The sequence below is a fragment of the Lycorma delicatula genome, chromosome 10, assembly GCF_047948215.1.
Source record: "Lycorma delicatula isolate Av1 chromosome 10, ASM4794821v1, whole genome shotgun sequence".
Lineage (NCBI taxonomy): Eukaryota > Metazoa > Arthropoda > Insecta > Hemiptera > Fulgoridae > Lycorma > Lycorma delicatula.
The window spans coordinates 119,688,258-119,706,688 of record NC_134464.1 but is presented as its reverse complement, the minus strand read 5'-3'; the positions used below and the strand labels follow the sequence as shown (position 1 = coordinate 119,706,688).

The following is an 18,431-nucleotide window of genomic DNA, read 5'->3' as shown; positions in this document are numbered from 1 at the left end:
TTACACTTAACAATTCGAGCATGGCCTCATTTTTGGAACTGAAATCAGGCAAAAATATTTTGCTAACTGTTATTCAAAAATAAAGTGTTTCCAGACATGTTTATCGGAATATTTTTGCTGATATTACTGTCATAAATCAGTTGGTGATACAATTTTGAATCTTTCTTTATATGAAGTAGAATTGCTGAATAATTCTTAAGTAGAATCAAATATTTTATTATAATATTAATTAATTAAAAGTTTTGATTAATTTAGTATTCTTACTTTTCAGATGAGAGTCACTTAAAAATGGATTCTTGTCTTTGTGATGGTTGTTATCGTTATGTAGATCGTAAAGCTAACTGTCCACAAACTTTACAAAGATCACGTAAACAACAAAAACGCAATTATCCAAATGCACTCTGTTCAGTTCAAGGTTGTAATCAACCGGCGCAACATTCTATTCGAAGAAAATGGCTTGTGAAGTTGAAGAAAAGTATTTCTAAAAAGGTAATTTGTTTTTAGTTTATTTAATATTTAAAAGCTTGAAAGAAACTGATAAAAACTGAAATTGAAGAAACTTATAAAATTATTATATGGCGCATGATTTTGTATGGTATTGAAACATTAATATAAACATAAATCTTGGATGTTAGGTTAATGAATAGAGAGTAAAGTTATTGGTATGAAATCCAATGGATAGGATAATGTGGGAGAAGAATGAAAATGTACTTTAAAAATCTACCTTATTCGCCAATTAATAAAGTGCATGAGTGGAGATTTTACATCTTCACCTTGTTGATTTTAATAAACATGTTAAAATTTCAGCATTGAAATACTAATTAATTCTATGACCAAGTTCATTTACAACTTTTTTGGTTGTGCCATATCATCAAAAACATAATGTATCGTTAAAAGCACAGTACTATTTAAAGGGCACAATACTAAACCAGTAGCTTTATGGAAAATAGTATTTGTTTAAACAATCCATGTGTGCTGAATTAAAAATCAAAAAAGCACACTTGTTCTTTGTAGCATAACTTCCAAATTATTTGCATATTTACAAAAAATAAATAATTTTCTTTCAAAATTAATTCATTGATTTTTAATTCAGCACACATGAATTGTGACGAATATTATTTTCCATAAAGTTACTTGTTTAGTGTTGTGCACACTTACGTAGTACTGTACTCTTAACCTTAATTATGTGTTTTACGGCATTACCAAAACAGTTTGTTTTTGTTATATTCTTTATTTAGTATTATTTTATCACAGGGCAACCTTGGCATTTGCTAAAAATTTATATATACATACAATTTATTATATATAATAATATTATGTATAAAATTTATTTATACATAAAAAAAACATTATCAAGCATATACATGTAGTTAACGAAAAAGAAAATTAATATTTAAATAAATAATGTTTTACTGATTACAATCAAGCTTTTATTGTATTGTCAATACCATTTATTTAATAGACCTCTTTTATTTTACTCTCTGAATAACTTCTATGCTTGTTTTGAAAGTTATGCTACTAAATGGCACATTTTATAGATATTTTATTAAGATGATCAGATAATTCGTAAAGAGGAAGTCATTTATTGCCTACTGTAAAAATAAACTAAAATTCCATTTTAGAAGTTGTAGGTGTGTACAAAAATCCTAGATATACCCTTACAATAATATATCAAGATTAGGTCAACCTTATCAATCATGTTATTTTCATAGATATTTACTTACTAGCCAACGCCCACTCTTGGCAGTTGAACCATTTTGAGATGCACTGACCAGTATAGACGGTTTTCTGTGTAAACGGGGCCTCCCTCTGTGAGTGATCCAGAGCTCTGCAGGTCCCCCATATGGTCTGCTTCTATAGTTTCATGGCTGCACAGTTGGCATGCTGGAGATGTCAGAACCCATATCCGATGTAGGTGCGAGGCCAGATAGTCATGTTCGATTTTTAATCTAAATGCAGCAACGCTTACTGTTCGAGGGAGGCTGTAGCTTATAGGGTCATATCTGACAAGGCTCTCCCACTTCTTGCCTGCCGCTGATTCTTTGCGAATTTCGCCAATCCATTTATTGACTGCAGAGTTTACTTGCGCTTTGGCTGAGTCAAGAGAAGGAGTGCTAGATGGCTGAGACAGAGAGGCTCCCAGCTTTGCCAGTTTGTCAGCCATTTCATTACCATATATGTTAACATTGCTAGGAACCTATTGGAATTTCAACTGCCAGCCTTGACATCCCAGTTCGTTTAAGGTCTTCCTGCACTCCAAAGTTCTTGTGCATAAGTTATACTGTTACATGACAAGCTCCACATGGCTGCTTGCGAATCAACAAAGAAAACCGCCTTCCGTGTGGAAAGGATTTCAAGTTTGATGGCGGCTGCTTGAATCACAGCAATCTCTATCGTAATTGCTCTGTGGAGCGCCGACTGCAAGATGCCCCTGGAAGTGGTGGCAGTATTACACGGCTCCTGTTCCTGATATTGATGATCTGTCTGTATAAATGTGTAACCACTCCTCTTCCAGATAATCTTCAAGAATGGTTTGGAGCACAGCCTGTTTTAATTCTGTCTCATAAGAGGCATGTTTTGACAGTTGATGATATTTTAAGTTATATTTGACTTGCGGCAGGTGGTCAAAAGAATCTTGATAGGTTTTAAGTGATGTTACATCTACAGGCCGTACTTCTCATATAGGTTTTTATATGCAACAAGTGATGCAATTTGGATTTTGAGCCTGCTTGTTACTTGCTGATAGCTGCCCCACTGTTGCTTATACACTCTTCTTGAACGTTCCCAGAAGCACAGTACACTTCTTTCATAGTGGACATGAAAAGACTCCATTTGTGTCATAAATAAAATATTTTCATGTATATAAAATATAATATTTGCTCTCCTTTACGAATCTATTAGTTGCTGTTTGCTATTAATCTTTCTCAGTTATATAGACATTTTCTAAAGGTACCATTTCATCATTAGAACTAGTAAAACTGTAGAAAACATTGGCATCGATCTTTTTTATGTTCAACTAAATACTGTCATAAGTTAAAGATATTTATTGTAAGTTAATAGAGCAGAGAGATTATTTGACTCTAAAATTCATCTATTTATATTTTCTTTAAATAATGCAAGTATTAAAATCAAATATTTCGAAATTAATAAGATACAAACCTACATAATGGTAATAATGAAAATAAAACTTCCGTACAGATGATAGGAAAATAAGTTAAAAAATGCAGTGGTAGTCATTTTTGTTATTAAAATCTACTTTTATTATTCACATTTATAAAACTTCAATGTAATTCTCCTAATATCTGAAATACAGCATTATTCAATCAATAGTCACAGTTGGATTACACAGGAATTTTTTTTCAGAGTATGATTAACAATATATATAAAAAATTTTTAGTTTTGCAAAATTTTGGATATTAGAAAATTATATTTTTGTTTTTTTTTTAATGATAATTGATTAGAGAATTTGCTGTTTAATAATTTTTAAAAGAAACTTGTATTCCACAAAGTAGTGAATTATTTGGTTTTATGTTATACAGTTATAATTAAATCTCTTAAAAATTATTAAATTCAAATTAAGTTTTTTTCAAAAAATTGATATGAATTTTTCTTTCTTTTTACAAAGAATAGATCTTTATGTTTATCAATATATACAGTTTAAAAGTATGTGCTTTTAATAATTATTTTATCTAAATCTTTCCAGTGACCCTTTTAAAAGTTGGCAACCTTGTGGGACTTGTCAGTCTCACAAATAGTTTATTACTGCAGGCTCACTGACACTGTTAAGTCCCACATACAACACTGTTTTCTTAAGTCCTTGTGGAACTTATTAGTCTCACAAGTATTCTGATACTGCAGACATTGCAACACTGATCAGTCCCACATGCAATACTATTTTTAAAACGTCTGACACCATTTGGTACACTTGTTCATATGATTAACCAGTGAATTGATTAGAAGAGTCAGAAAAACATTTCTGTATAATTGAGCATTGTATTGAAATCGGTCAATCTTTTGAATGATTCGTGAAAACTCGCAGAATAGTCAACTGAATAAGTGCCCAAAACCTGCATAAAATGCATTGTGTTTGATAAAATGTTCGTACAAGTTGTTTTTTTAAACATGTGGAATAAAAAAATCATAGAACTTGATAATTTTTGTTTGTTTTTTTATTATTGTGACTTATTCATTTATTTTTAATATTTAAAATACTCTAAAACCATAATAAAAAATAAACATTGTTAATTTTATTTATTTTTATTGTGTTTTTTATGTCTCGGTTGTGTTATAAAATAAGCGTTTTCAGCACACCAGAAGGCAGACGTATATTTCACCGGTGCTAAGTAGGGAATAACAAATCTTTCCACCTTGAGGTTAAGAAAAACTTCAGATTTACTCAATATGACAATGTGGTTCCATGTGAAAAAAAGTTTCACATGTTTAGCATATGACAAGCTCCATCTTCTTAAAATTCCAGCAAAATTTTGGTCATCCCTTGCTGTAAGGGTTGGTCATATCAATAATTGTTTCAGGCAAAAGTTTTAGGTAATGTTTACAGGAGTAACAACCATTTAAACTGATTGGACACTGCCTATTAAGGGTGGTATGATTTTTATCTTCGAACCCCATTTTTTCCACCCTCTGGGCCAGTGGTTGGTGATATAAAAAAAATTAGTAAGATAATTTTTAGGCCCTTATCCAAAGAATAGTAGGATCTTTAAACAAATTTGATATTTTACTTAATAAGGAAGTTATAGCAATATTTTTTTCGAAAAAGACCCCTATTTCCATCCCCGTGGTCCGACTTTGGTTGTTAACGAACTCGATCAAGGGTTTGGGGACATGTTATTTTTAAGGAACAATTTGAAAGTGATTGGTGCAAAATTAAAACAGATATCGTGTCCACAAGAAAGTGAAATATATATATATATATATTATTACCATACATATGCTTAATTTAATATTGGCGGACAACAATGGTAGCAGCTCAGATCTCAGCTAGAGCACAGTATACATACATGCTGGTATAAGCGTCACTCCCGCCGCGCAGATGACTGCACAGTTCTCCCACCATAGCAGCTCTGCAACCCAACATTCTCAGGCTCCAATAAAAGAGTGTGCATGAGAGTCAATTTTTAATTCATCATCAACCACCACCTGGAGAAGACCAAGAAGAAAAAGACAGAAGTTCCCTGGCCACCTCAGTGTGGGACCTCCTGGTGGATGCCAACATCCCTGCTGGAGCAGCAGGCCTGGCTGGACCGCCGAGGGAGCTTCTGGATGCAGATTCTACCTACCTACTTCAGGCTTCAATTCCCCTGGCCGGCAAACTCAACAGCAGGAGCCGGCCCAGCATGGGTTTGCTCACGCAGAACCGCCTCGGATGTGCCTGCGAAAGACGACCAACGCCAATCCGATACTGTGGGGCCACACTGTAGTGGGAAACCAACTGTTGTTGAGGGAAGCCAGTCAGATTTTAATGGACAAGTTGCAACTCCCTGACTTCACCACAGACCAGCTTCCAGACCCAATAGCTATTCTCAGAGCTAACACAAAAAACGGCCCTTTTCAGAGCTTAGGGCTAAGGTTATATATGAGCCGTCGAAGCCATTCGAAGACAAAAGCCCTTCACAGGGCTACCATAAGGTTATAAATTACAACTAGCCATCGAAGCCAATTAATGACAAAAACTATCATTTTCAGGGCTACTTTCAGGTTATTAGTTACGAGCCGTTGAAGCCAATCAACAACATACCTTCCAAGCCATTCAGTGACAATATATATATATATATACTTTTGAGCTGACAATGGTTGTGGGATCTTGAGGTTGTGAAACACGAAGATATATTGAAATTTTCCGGTGGTCGAATCATGGTACCCATTTCAATAGGTGATTTCTTATGAAATCTACAAAAAAAAAATGAAAAATTTTCTAACAAAAATAAGTTTGAAAAATCATCTAACAAAATGTAACAAAAATCATAAAACAGTCTGACTAAAACCAAACAAAATTACAAAACATGTCAAGGTTGCCAACCTGTAATGCCCTTTCTGTGGTGTTAACTAAGTTATTATAATTTTGATTATATTAAAAAACCTTGTAATATTGTTTTTGGAATTTTTAGTTAAAGGTAACCTATTATACAAAATATATATTACTTTTCCAGTAGGAATACATACTTGTGTTATTATAATTTTAATAAGTAATTATGTTTTCAGCTTGATATTGATATGGATAAAAACCCTCATCTGCCATTCCCACTTTGTAATCAGCACCATTATTGGGTAAGTAGAAAATTTAAGTTTCAAATTTATATGTATAGGCTGTGTATATATATACATATACAATAGCGAACAAATTAATCCAAAATAAGGGAATTTTTTTCTGCTGTAGGAAATTTTCATTCTGTGGCAGACTGCTGCTTGATATTTGGTGTTTCAGGCTATGTTGTTATTTCATATACAAACAGGATTGTTTGTTGCAACAAAAATTGTTGCTCTGTCCTAACAAACACAAATGACTCAAAGACAGATTGCCAGTGAGTGTAGTGTGGGATTAGTAGGTACTGTAAATCAAATTGTGAAAAAGTTTAAGTAAATAGGTTCTTTCTCTCCAAAGAGAAAAGGAAAACGTGAACGGAAAAAGAAAACCTCACCTACACAGGATCGTTAAGGATTACTAATAAGAAAAAGCAAAATTAATCAACAATTATCAGCTTTTTACCTTAATAGGGACTTGAGAGCCAGTGGGACTAATGTTTCTGATGTGACAGTTTGTAGAAGATTGTTGGCAGTGGGAAGGATCGCTTGGAAACCTAAAAAGAAACAGTTACTGACACAGGTTATGAAGATAAAAGGCTTCACAAAGGAAGATAAAGAATGGGCTATTGAGATGTGGAAAAAAGCTATTTTTTCAGACGAGACTCATTTCTTTGTCCAAGGGGAGAGAGTAGCCTACATTCATAAGTCAACAGATGAGAAGACTACTACGCCAGCACACCTGCAACAAGCTTCCAAACACTTAGCCATAAAGATATGTTTTGGAGATGTTTTATACATGAATAGCCAGGAGCACCTATGCCTGTGGATGGGATGATGAAATTGGAGCAATACATTAACATATGCCAGAGAAAAATAGTCCCACTTATGCAGAACCCAGAACTCATTTTCCAACAGGACCTTGCACCATATCACTAGTCAAAGAAAGCAAAAATGTTTTTCAAAAATCAAAAATTCAAGTGCTCTCATGGCCAGGGAACCTCCAACCTTAATCCCATTGAAACTTTATGAGCCATACTAAAAAGAAGACTTGGGAAAATGAATTGTAGCACAAAAACTGGCCTTATTAATTCAGTGATACAGGTTTGGTTTCATGATTAAAAAATCTAAAATCATTGTTCTACCTTAGTGGAGTCAATGCCAAAGAGAATTAATGTGATAATCAAAAATAAAGGAGAGCACACATAAATTATTAAATTTGAGTAAGTTTGATTATTAAACATTTCTTTCTTTAAAAAAATAAAATTTTCTGTTAAAAATACTGTGTGTGGATTAATTTGTTCACCACTGTATATATATGTATTGTTATCATGTATATGCCTAATTTAATATCTGCGGACTACAACAGTAGCAGCTCAGATGTCAGCTGGAGCAGGAGTAGTATATGTACACACTGGTACAAGGATCACTCCTGCTGTGTAGATGACTACACAGTTCTCCCTCCATAGCAACGCTGTAGTCCCACTACTCTCAGGCTCCAATAAAAGAGCATACGCAAGAGTAAATTTTTAATTCATCATCGACCACCACCTGGAGAAGACCAAGAAGAAGATGAAAGAAAACAGAAGAAGTTCCCTGGCAGCCACAACATGGGACCTCCTGGTGGATGCCAACATACCTGCCAGAGCAGCAGGCCTGGCCAGCCCGCCAAGAGAGTCACTGGACACAGACACTACCACTTTCCCTTCCCACTCCAGCTTGTCGGGCTTCAATCGCCCTGGCCAGTGGACTCAACAGAAGGAGCCAGCCCAGCGTGGGATCACTCAGGAAGAACTGCCTTGGCCATGCTAGTGAAAGACGATCAGTGCCGACCCAACACAGCAGGGCTCTGGGATCACCACTGCCATGCTGAAGTGGGGACTCAGTTACCGCTGAGGGCAAGCCCAGTCTGATTTCAACGGACAAGCAGCAACTCCCTGATTACAGCCAAGTCGACTTTGCTGGAGACCAGCTTCTGGATCCAACAGCTCTTCTCAAAGCTAAGAATAAAAACGGCTCTTTTCAGGGCTACCACAAGGTTATAAATTACAATAAGCTGTCGAAGCCAATCGACAACAAAAACGGACCTTTTCTGGGCTACCACTAGGTTATTAATCACAACGAGCTATCAAAGCTCGTTGTAATAGACAATAGTTTATTGTCTATTACATATATTTAACATGTATTTCTTTTTCAAAGAAAATTCTAAATTAATAACAGATTTTGATAATAGAAATGTAGAGTGTCTTACCTTTTTTGATATCAGTATTGTTTTGTTAAAAACAGTTTTATTTACATTACAGAAATTTTTGTTTTTTGAGCGGAAGAAATAATATCTGCAAGACTCTACCATACGGTTTACAATTTCATTGTAATTTTTTTTGATAAGGTTTACCCTTTAAATGAAAATAATACATATTGATATTTATTATTAGTAAATAATAAATAATACACATGCATGAAATAAGTGTTTTGCCAGGAAAATTGATAACTACCCTCTAAAAATAAAAAGGTCCATTTGTTTTTTATTTATTTTATCTTATCATATACATCATGATGAAAGATATAACCAAAATAACTGATAACCTCACCAAAATAACTTCATTGTAAAAGTGTGTCATTCTCATGACAAAAACATTATGAAATCAAAAAAATGGTAAATACAAACTCCTGAAAAACACTTACGGTATCCCCCAAAAAACAATTGTTTATCCTAAATAAAAAAACCAATATTTTTAAAATTACAAAGGTTCACCCGCCACAGGGATGTTTCAAAATAACAACTGATTTTAAAAAAAAAATACAAAAAACAAGCATCCTACTGAAAATTGTTAAGAGCAACATCTATTTAGAGTAAGATTATTTTGCTATTTATTATTTTATAATTGAAACAGCTCCATTGCAAGTGAAACTTTGTAATTTAAAATCTTCTCATTTTTGGATTTGAGGCAAACAATTGTTTTTTGAGGGATACCTTCACAGTAAGTGTTTTTCAGCAATTTATATTATTCACCGTTTTTTTCCTATTCCATAATGTTTTTGTCATAAGGAGATTCACTAATACATTGAAATTATTTTTTTGGTGGGTGAGATTTTATTTTTGCTATAACCAAAGAATACAATAGAACAGTGAGTAATTCCCAACCTTTTGACCAACAACACACTTCGTTGATTGCCCATGATATTGCGACGTACTTGTTTGTTTTTGATTAATAATGATGATACCAGTATTAATAATGTGTAGTATCTGGTACTAAGAATCAGACATCCAGTGTACATAGGCTGATTAATAGAAAAGAATGTATTTAGAAGAATGTGCACATTCTTCTAAATACAAGCAGCATGTCGAGCAGCTAGAGAAAGACAAAGGTAAGTGCCTGGTATACCGATCTACCTATACTGGAAGTCTGATTAAAAAAATATATATTATTTTTTTGTTTAAAAACTCACCACTAAAATTAATGTGACATCTCTGCGCTCTGTATGGTCCACATACAGAGCGCAACATGTTGCGGCCGTATGGTTGACAGACCAAGATATACCAGTCTGTTTAGATTTTACTATTTCCATTCCTGATTCGCACAATTATGATTTTGAAAACTGTAGAAAAACCTTTTATGGCTCTTTTAGCAATTGTGAGTTATTGACATTCTGCATAAATTCAAAAGGAATGTATTGAAGTGCCTTGAAATTCTGTTTGCACCGTAGAACAAATGTTGACAGATGTAACAACAATTGTTCTAACAATTATTAAATAGATCTAACAGCAATTTTCTGTCAATAATTGTTGATAGATCTAACAATTCATTTTTTCATGACAGGTTATTGGAATTTTTATTTTGATATTATTAAAAGGAGAAATTACCCATTCTGACTCTGAAATGGATAATTACTTTGTTACTGAAGCATTTAGGTGTTCTTTTATAAACTTCTTCAGACTTTCTTTGTTATTTTGTGTAAGCTGATCTTCAAAACTTTCTACTACTACCATAGAAAAGCAAAATAATTCATCTCCTTCAGAACATCAATTTTTTGCAAAGTACTTTCATTTTGTTTACAGCTGAAATAATATTTTCTGTTTTGTATTGCATGCTTGCATTCAAGGAATTCAATATGTTAAAAGTTTTGTCAAGATATGCTAGTTGATATACTGAAGATTATTTTCTGAAAGTCTTACTTATTCTGCCTTTTCATCTTCAAAAAAAGTAAGAAGCTTATCTTGAAGCTTTACTACTGGCATCAATACCTTGCCTCTAGAAAGTCAGTTCATTTCCAAAAGCATTAACAAATTTGTATGCTTTGCTTCCAATCACAAAGCTTTTCTAACAGTCCATACTTAACTGGTCTTATTTTTAAATAATTGTTCATTTCAGTGGTCATTCTTACACTCACTCTAAAAATCTACCATCAACAGTTCTGATAATCAACACCTCTGCAAAAAACAATGAGTTGTCACTACAGGTTCACTTCCCTGATGAAACTAATAAAACCTTTGATTTCCGTTGTTAATGCTACTGCTTCGTCAGTATAAAGAAAGGCGCAATTTTTCCAGGAAATATTATATTCAACAAAATAATTATTAACCCGCTTATAAATACATTTTTGCCACTAGTCATGGTTATAAGTTCTTGGCAAGATAAAAATTGTTCAATAATATCTAATTATATTTTAACCTAATAAAGCTTATTAATTGGTATTTACCACTTGTGTCACTACTTTTCCAACTGTAGAGCAAACACAGTATCCCCCACAAGTTTACTGTTCATATTAATTTCAATGATTTGAGACATTTCTTTTATTCAGCGGCTGATAGTGTTATTGGATATCAGAATTTTGAATATTTATTTTTCCACAGCATCACCAATACTGCATATGGAGCATGCAATGCTTTTTCAGAAACAGAAATACATTTTATTTACGCACCACAGATTTTGTTTTGTGATTTCAAAATACCTCAAAATATTCTCTTTGTTTTTAAACTACTTGAGAATGATTACTTTCTAAAGCATTTCATGTACAAATGTCTTAAGTTTATTCGCACCATTGACTAATTTGACAAAACACTTCCACATATAAGGAACTCTGGTATCTGTTTAATAAAAACAGATACCAGATACTTGGTCTCCAAACCAAGTAAAAGCATATTGTAAATATTCATCACTGTATTTATGAAGCACTGCTCGTTTTTAATGAAGGGATTCATAAATTTTGCTTATATTGTTTGAACTAGCACTGCCATTTTGCTGTCACAAGTACCGAACTTGATTCATCTTGTCTTTTTTGAATGAGAAGTCTATCCATGATAAAACTGATTAATATTTTCATAAAATAACACTACCTACTGATGCCATGTATAGACTGAAACTGGCCAATATGTTATGTTTTGATAACTGTAATAAAATAGTATTGCCAGTAAATAAAACAGTATTGCTAAGGGTTAAATCCCTCAATGTGGCAGCACTGAACACTCAGTTTATTACCAAGTGGGAAGAGTAAGCAACTAAGCATTATTTCTGGTGTTCACTATCGCTCAAAAATTATCAGTGGGTAGAAAAATTAAATTCAGCATGGTTGCAGGTGTTAACTGATGCAGTCCATCTCAAAATAAATTCTACCATAGTAAAGGTTTCATGGTAAGTATAAATTACATTGTATCAAGACTGTCTGAATGGCAAAAAATTTATTTTTAAATTCTAAAATTATGCGACAACCCCTGTGGGACTGAATGGCACACCACTGTGTCACAACACATTTGTTGGGAACCATTACAATAGAAAATTTTTTAAAAATCAGCTATATAATTTTAAACATTAATAGTATTAAACACACTGTTAATAGCGTCGGAAATATTTTTTTTTTTATTAAAATTAGTAATATTAAGCAGTAATAAGGATTTTACTCTGTTCAATGTCATTTTACTTAAAAAAACATATACTGCTCAAAACTGTGTTCTTCTACTTTAAAGTAATGCTTGCAGAATTTACAAAAAAAGAAGAATTTTGATTATACCAGGGCCTGAAGAGTGTGATGTATATAATATATTCTGACAGCTGGCAGAAAACTGTTGGTTCTTTGTGCAATATTATGGGCTTAACACTTCTATTCCACTGGTAGGGAACAGGTCTTAACTAGTGGTATTAGGTCTTTTTTGTATATGTAAATAATTTTTTTATTATAATTACATTCTGATAGACATAATTAACTTATTGGGATTTTTTGTTTCAGGTTGATTATTTTACAATATGCGGTATTTGTAAAAAACGATTGACACGTAATCATATGTACGCATTGGGACCCGAAGCAAACGAATTGAATGTAGAGCTTAGAAAAGATGGCATACCTGTCAAATTATCTGATAAATTATTCCTTTGTAAATTGTGTCGTTATTACAGCTCATTGAGACTTAAATATAAGGATACTTCAGTAATGAATGCCAGTCATAAACTGTTTCTCAGAAGCTATAGGAAAAAGTTAGTATTTATCTTTTCAGTTAGGATTTTCATAGTTTAATATTTAAAAAATTTTTTATTTTCCTACTGCTAGATTTTACCGGTGACTTGTGTTAGTCACTCACGCTGTAGGGAGTGAGAAAAATATTGTAAAGTTATAATGACTACATGGTAACCTGAATAAATGCCAATGTGTTTCCTATTTTAAAAGATATGCTCTAGTAACTGATTGAATTAAGATTCCCCGAATATTACTTTCAAGGTTTTTTTTTTAATAATGATAGGAAAAATTCTCACTGTAAACTTCATCTTGTGCGACTCTAAAAGTAGATAATTGATATTTGATATTGAAATTTTATGGGAATTCTCTCATTCATTTTATGAGTAAAAGAAAATTTTTTTTGAACACATTATTTTACATATACTAAAGCTCATTAGAAGTCTGTATAAAGTAAAATTATCAAAACCTCTTGCATGAGAGGCATATTATTTTCATTATCATAAGTTTCTGTCACTTATATTGAAGACCCAATTACAAACAAAAGTTTACAAACTTTTACTTAATGTAAGTGTTTTTTAACCTTTAGTAAAATCAGTATACCATATTATATTAATTTTAGTATTGGAATCAATAACAGTGTTTCGTTTTTCAAAAGGGTTCAGTTTGTTTTTGAAAGAACACTTCTTGAGTAAAAAATTTCATTCTTTTTTATTCTTCAAAGGTTCCTCAATGTAATCCAAAAAAAATGTTAACAGGATCAAAATGATGAAAAATGATCACATCATTTGCTAAAATATTAATATAATTTTTGTCTGTACATAGATGTGTACACATATTGCTTTATTCTACTACTAGTCGGACTGTTTAGACAGGTAGACCGCTTGCCTGTCCACCTGGACCCTCAACACGTTTATATCCTCATGTTTGTGACAATAAGAATAATAAACAATAAAGCTGAATGCATGGCTGCCTGGCCCACCACCAATTTGTCCACACTGCGCCAATAGCAGCTAAAATAAAAATGTGAGCACATACATCAAACAAGCTCACACACCATTATTTTTTATAGAGAGTGATACTAGTAAATATCTTTTAATTTCTATTTTTTGGTTTTGCTATTAACAGTTTTAGATGTAGCAGTTTAATTTAACATCAAGTGTTGTTTCTTATCTAAATATTTATTCAGTGCATTATTTATTTTGCAGAATTCTTACGTACCTTGAGATATCAGTGAGTGAAAGTGAAGGGGAAGCTGAGAAGTCTGCCCAAGAAGATGAGAATAGTACCATGCATGATCCAATGAAGCCTAAAAAGAGAAAATCCAAGTCCGGCGGTAGCGAAACAAAGAAACGTAAAACGGATGGTAGTTGTGAAAGCCTTGATAATTCTGATGAACCTCAAATGATTGATTACAGCTATTTAGATACATTACATAAGAAAATTGGTTCGACTGTTAAAAAGACAGATGAAAATAGTTCTGTCAGTCTAAATGAAGATGAAGCTACCTCGATAGGTTTAACCAATATTACATCATTGTTAAAACCATTTGATGATGGTCAGAGCTCAGCTTATAATAAAGATCCAGAATCTAAAATGAAATTAGATGTTAAGCCTACTCGTATTCAGGTTAAATTTGGAAATTTAAATATTCGTAAATTAAGTAATCTTAATATCGGGCAGGACTCTAGGACCAGTAAAGAAAGACCAAAATCTTCAAACCCCAACAGAGTTATACATTTACCAGGGGAAAAGGAACTTCCTTTAACTGGAGAATTAAAACAAGAAGATAATGGAAGTTTAGGAAGAAATGGTTGGGAGAAGTATACATTGTCTCTTCAGTTCGATAGAGAAACAAAGAGATTATGGAATGAGTTACAGAGACCGTATGGAAATCAATCTAGTTTTCTGCGTCATCTAGTAATGTTAGAAAAATATTGGCGTAGTGGTTCTTTGGTTTTAGCGGATAATCCTGATCCGAGAGCTGTTAAATATAACAATAGAGCTAAAACCAGAGTAGAAGCTTACGAAAGCACTTCGGTAAAACCAAATTCATTTGTAGTTACATCTGTAGCTCCTACATCAACAATAACTGCCACTTCGACTGTAACAGTTACAGCTTCGTCGTTACTGATTCCAACAGCAACAGTTACAGCTTCTTTGTCTTCTTTGCCTTCTTCTCTTTCAACTTCATCGTCGTCATCATCATCGTCGTCTTCATCTTCATCCTCATCATTGTTATCGTCATCATCATCATCTAACATACCAGAATTAGTACAAATTGTCAGCAGAGGTATAACTCCATTAACTTGTACAGCATCTAATAGTTCTACAACAATTGCACCATTATCACAAGCCATTACCATACCTCCTCCTCCACCACCATTATTAAAACTAGATAATAATAGTGTAATGTGGCAAAAAGTGCAAGCTAATCAAAATTCTCCTCTTTTTACATTACAACAATCGCAGTTAGTTAGACCTTTTAAAGTCGTAGTTTCTTCTGTATCAACTTCAAGCAGCGGGAAAGCGGTACCTAATGTTCTTTCAGTCTTAACGGGAACAACAGCTAATACTAGAGCCGATGGAAGCCCAGGAACACCAAAACCAATAGCCATGACTTTACAACAATTCCAGTCGTTCCAAAAACGAGTTAAGAAGGATATAAAAATATCGCCAACTATTACAAACATATCACCTCTTAGCGGTAATATTTCTCCAATGCTCATTAATTCATCATCGACAACAATAACTACTACTGCGGCATTAGCTGCTGCTAGAGCAGTGACAACTGTAACTACGGCTACGACAACAGCGCTTAGTATACCGTTGAGTTCAGCATCAAATGCCGATACGTTTATTCCAATGATTTGTGATGTACGTTCACTAGCAGGATCTAGTTCAAAGTGGAGTAGTAATCGTAGTATAAAAACAAATAAAGGTGGTTCTAAAATAAAGTACTTTACTCCTATATTACCGAAACTGCCAAATACATTAACTGTTAGACATATAGTTCCTTCACCTACTACATCTGTACCATTAAATTCATCAGTGACTATTGAAAAAGCACCGAGTGACAGTCCATTACCGACTGCTACCTTGGTTCCTGAAAAACCATCAATTTCTGTATTCCGTGAAGACTGTTCTGATAGCAGTGTTTAATAATATAATATATATATTTATTTTTTAATATAATTAATTACAAATATATATTTTTACATAAATATTTAACTTAATGAACATAATAATTACTTAGTAAGTCATATTTATATTTTGAGAACAGTAATTTTCCTAAAGAGAATATAAAAAAAAATTAAAAAGAAAAAATATTTTTCTAAGACATTGTTTTGTTTGTTATTGTAAAAGAAGAAATAATGCTAGCTATTACAGGTCCTTATTAAATATAAATAATTGAATTAGTATCATTGTTGAGAACATTAATAGCACAGTAGTATAAGTTTTTAAAAATAGAATTATTTTATTATTCATATATATATAAATATATAGTTTTTTTTAGTCATGCTATAAACATATATACGTATAAATATATTATGATTCTCTCAATTCACTTATTGTCTTAAGTACATAGAAATAAATAAATGACTGCCTGTAAATATTAAAATTAATTTATTTATCTTATTTTTCATTTTTTAAAGTATATTTTTCTTCGTGGGTAAATAATGTTCATAATTTATTTTGAAATCATGAATTATTGTTTTATATCAGATAATTTTCAGTATACAATTTAAGTTTTTAACTATATTATATTAATTTCTTCATATTGATCTATTCTTATAAAAAGTAAACAAAAAAATTGTATTTCTTCATTTTCATAATGTAAGTATGTTATTATTTTAAAAGTATTCTTTATTTATTTCGTTATTATTTTTTTATTAATTTTTAAATTCGAAGTATTTGTTGACTGATTTGTTTTTATTTTTTAAGTAATGCATATGCACACATTTTATAATAAAATGTTAAATAATTATATTTATTTTCTTAAGTTTATTATACTACCTTCTTATTATTACCATTATTATTATTGTTTTAATTATCAGTCTTTTGGAGTAGTAAATAAAGAAATAATTATTTTATGCATTGATGTAAAAAATATGTTTTTCTTATTAAGAAGTGTATTATAATTTTATTCAAAGGAATTTTTCATTTTGAAATATGTGATATCCTATAAAAAAAAATGTGAATAAACTGTAATGAAAAAAATATATATTACTGCACTCTGTAATTAATTTTAATGTTTAATCACTTTTATATTAATAATTATATATTGAACTTTTTTATTTCTTCTGGCTAAATTGATTTTGAGATACTGTTGTGATGTTCTGTTTGTAAGTTACTGCTAAAAAAGTAATATTCCAAAATTTTCAAAACAAAGTTAGCCATGTTTAATTAACCAATTCCCATAGATCACTGAAGTTAAAAAATGTTTAATACTTTTAATATACTCATTAAAACTGTTAATAATGGCATTCTGGGCAAAGCCACATAAAGTTTAATGCATTTTTTTTTTCAGTTCCTGTAATTCATATTTTGTTATTCCAGAAGTGTTGGATTAATGTTAAGGAATTGATGCTTTTTCTCCCTTTATTTCATCTTACTCATCATTTTGCCTTTTTCCTGTTTTTTAATTTGATTTGTTTTTCTCATTTTTATTGCAGTAAATCGCTGATCATTATTATACTATATACATGTATTTTCAGTACATGTATGTCATTGTGAAGTTTGGAAAAAGGTTTCTACTTTTCATTTTAGTAGAAGGAGAGTACAGTCAGGGTACACAATAATATAATCGTCTCTTTACTCTTTGCTAGTTTATGGTTTTATAAGTAGTGTGTTACATGAAGAAAGGTTTTCAGTTAACAATTTCCCATTGATTTCCCTTAGATTAACAATCATTCTTAACATTGTATATTTAAAATTATTAATTTTTCAAACATTATTTAGCTTATTTCGTTTATATAATTATCAAGTTAATAAGTAAGTATAAAGTGCCAAATTCGTTATAAAATAATATGAACACTTACCAATTTTTTTTTAAAAAGGCACTTTATGTAATCATCACATTTTCAGCTTTATCAAATATTAAAAAAATTAATACTGATAACATTTTGTTTGCTATAAGAAATTTTAATGACGATAATTCCTGTAATAATCATAACCTGGAAAGGAGATTATAAAGTTATCAAAGTATTATTAATATGACTAATTTTAAAATAATACATAAATATCAGATAAAGCTGAAGGTGTAGTAGGTTTGTAAATATATTACTTTAAAAAAAATTGGAAGTATTCTTAATACTTTTGATTAAATCTGGTTTTTTGCTTATTTTTCAGTTTAATAATATTAAAAGTATATAACACACTTAAATTCATTATTAATCATGATAAAATTATATCAAATGATTGCTTATCATACATTTTTTTTTTTATTTTAGTGTGGATGAGATAGATGATCAATAGAATTGATGGATGGTTCATCCATGTGAAAACATTTCACGTAAAGCTGTTAATTCTTAACTGTCCATCCCCTGTCATTCCAGGAGCTTAAATTAAGAATCTAAATTTCAAACTAAATAAATAAAAAAGTCATGAAAAGAAAGCACAATATCAGTGTAAATAACTTGCACAGTATATGTTGCTTAGTGTGTAAAATAAAATAATAGTAAAAGCGTAGCAGTAGATAAAAAAAATTGTTTTTTCTGGAGTAA

The 18,431-nt window shown here is 31.6% G+C and overlaps 1 protein-coding gene across 1 annotated transcript in view; it reads left to right on the top strand.

The window, feature by feature from the left end:
* The window catches only part of east (enhanced adult sensory threshold), a 49,408-nt gene extending 31,751 nt beyond the window's left edge, over window positions 1-17,657 (top strand). The window contains exons 6-9 of the mRNA XM_075376715.1: window positions 272-489; window positions 6,220-6,285; window positions 12,484-12,728; window positions 13,914-17,657. Coding sequence (XP_075232830.1) covers window positions 272-489; window positions 6,220-6,285; window positions 12,484-12,728; window positions 13,914-15,867 — 2,483 coding nt within the window. The 3' untranslated portion in view covers window positions 15,868-17,657. The remainder of the gene's footprint in view (window positions 1-271; window positions 490-6,219; window positions 6,286-12,483; window positions 12,729-13,913) is intronic.
* Window positions 17,658-18,431: the final 774 nt, after the last annotated feature.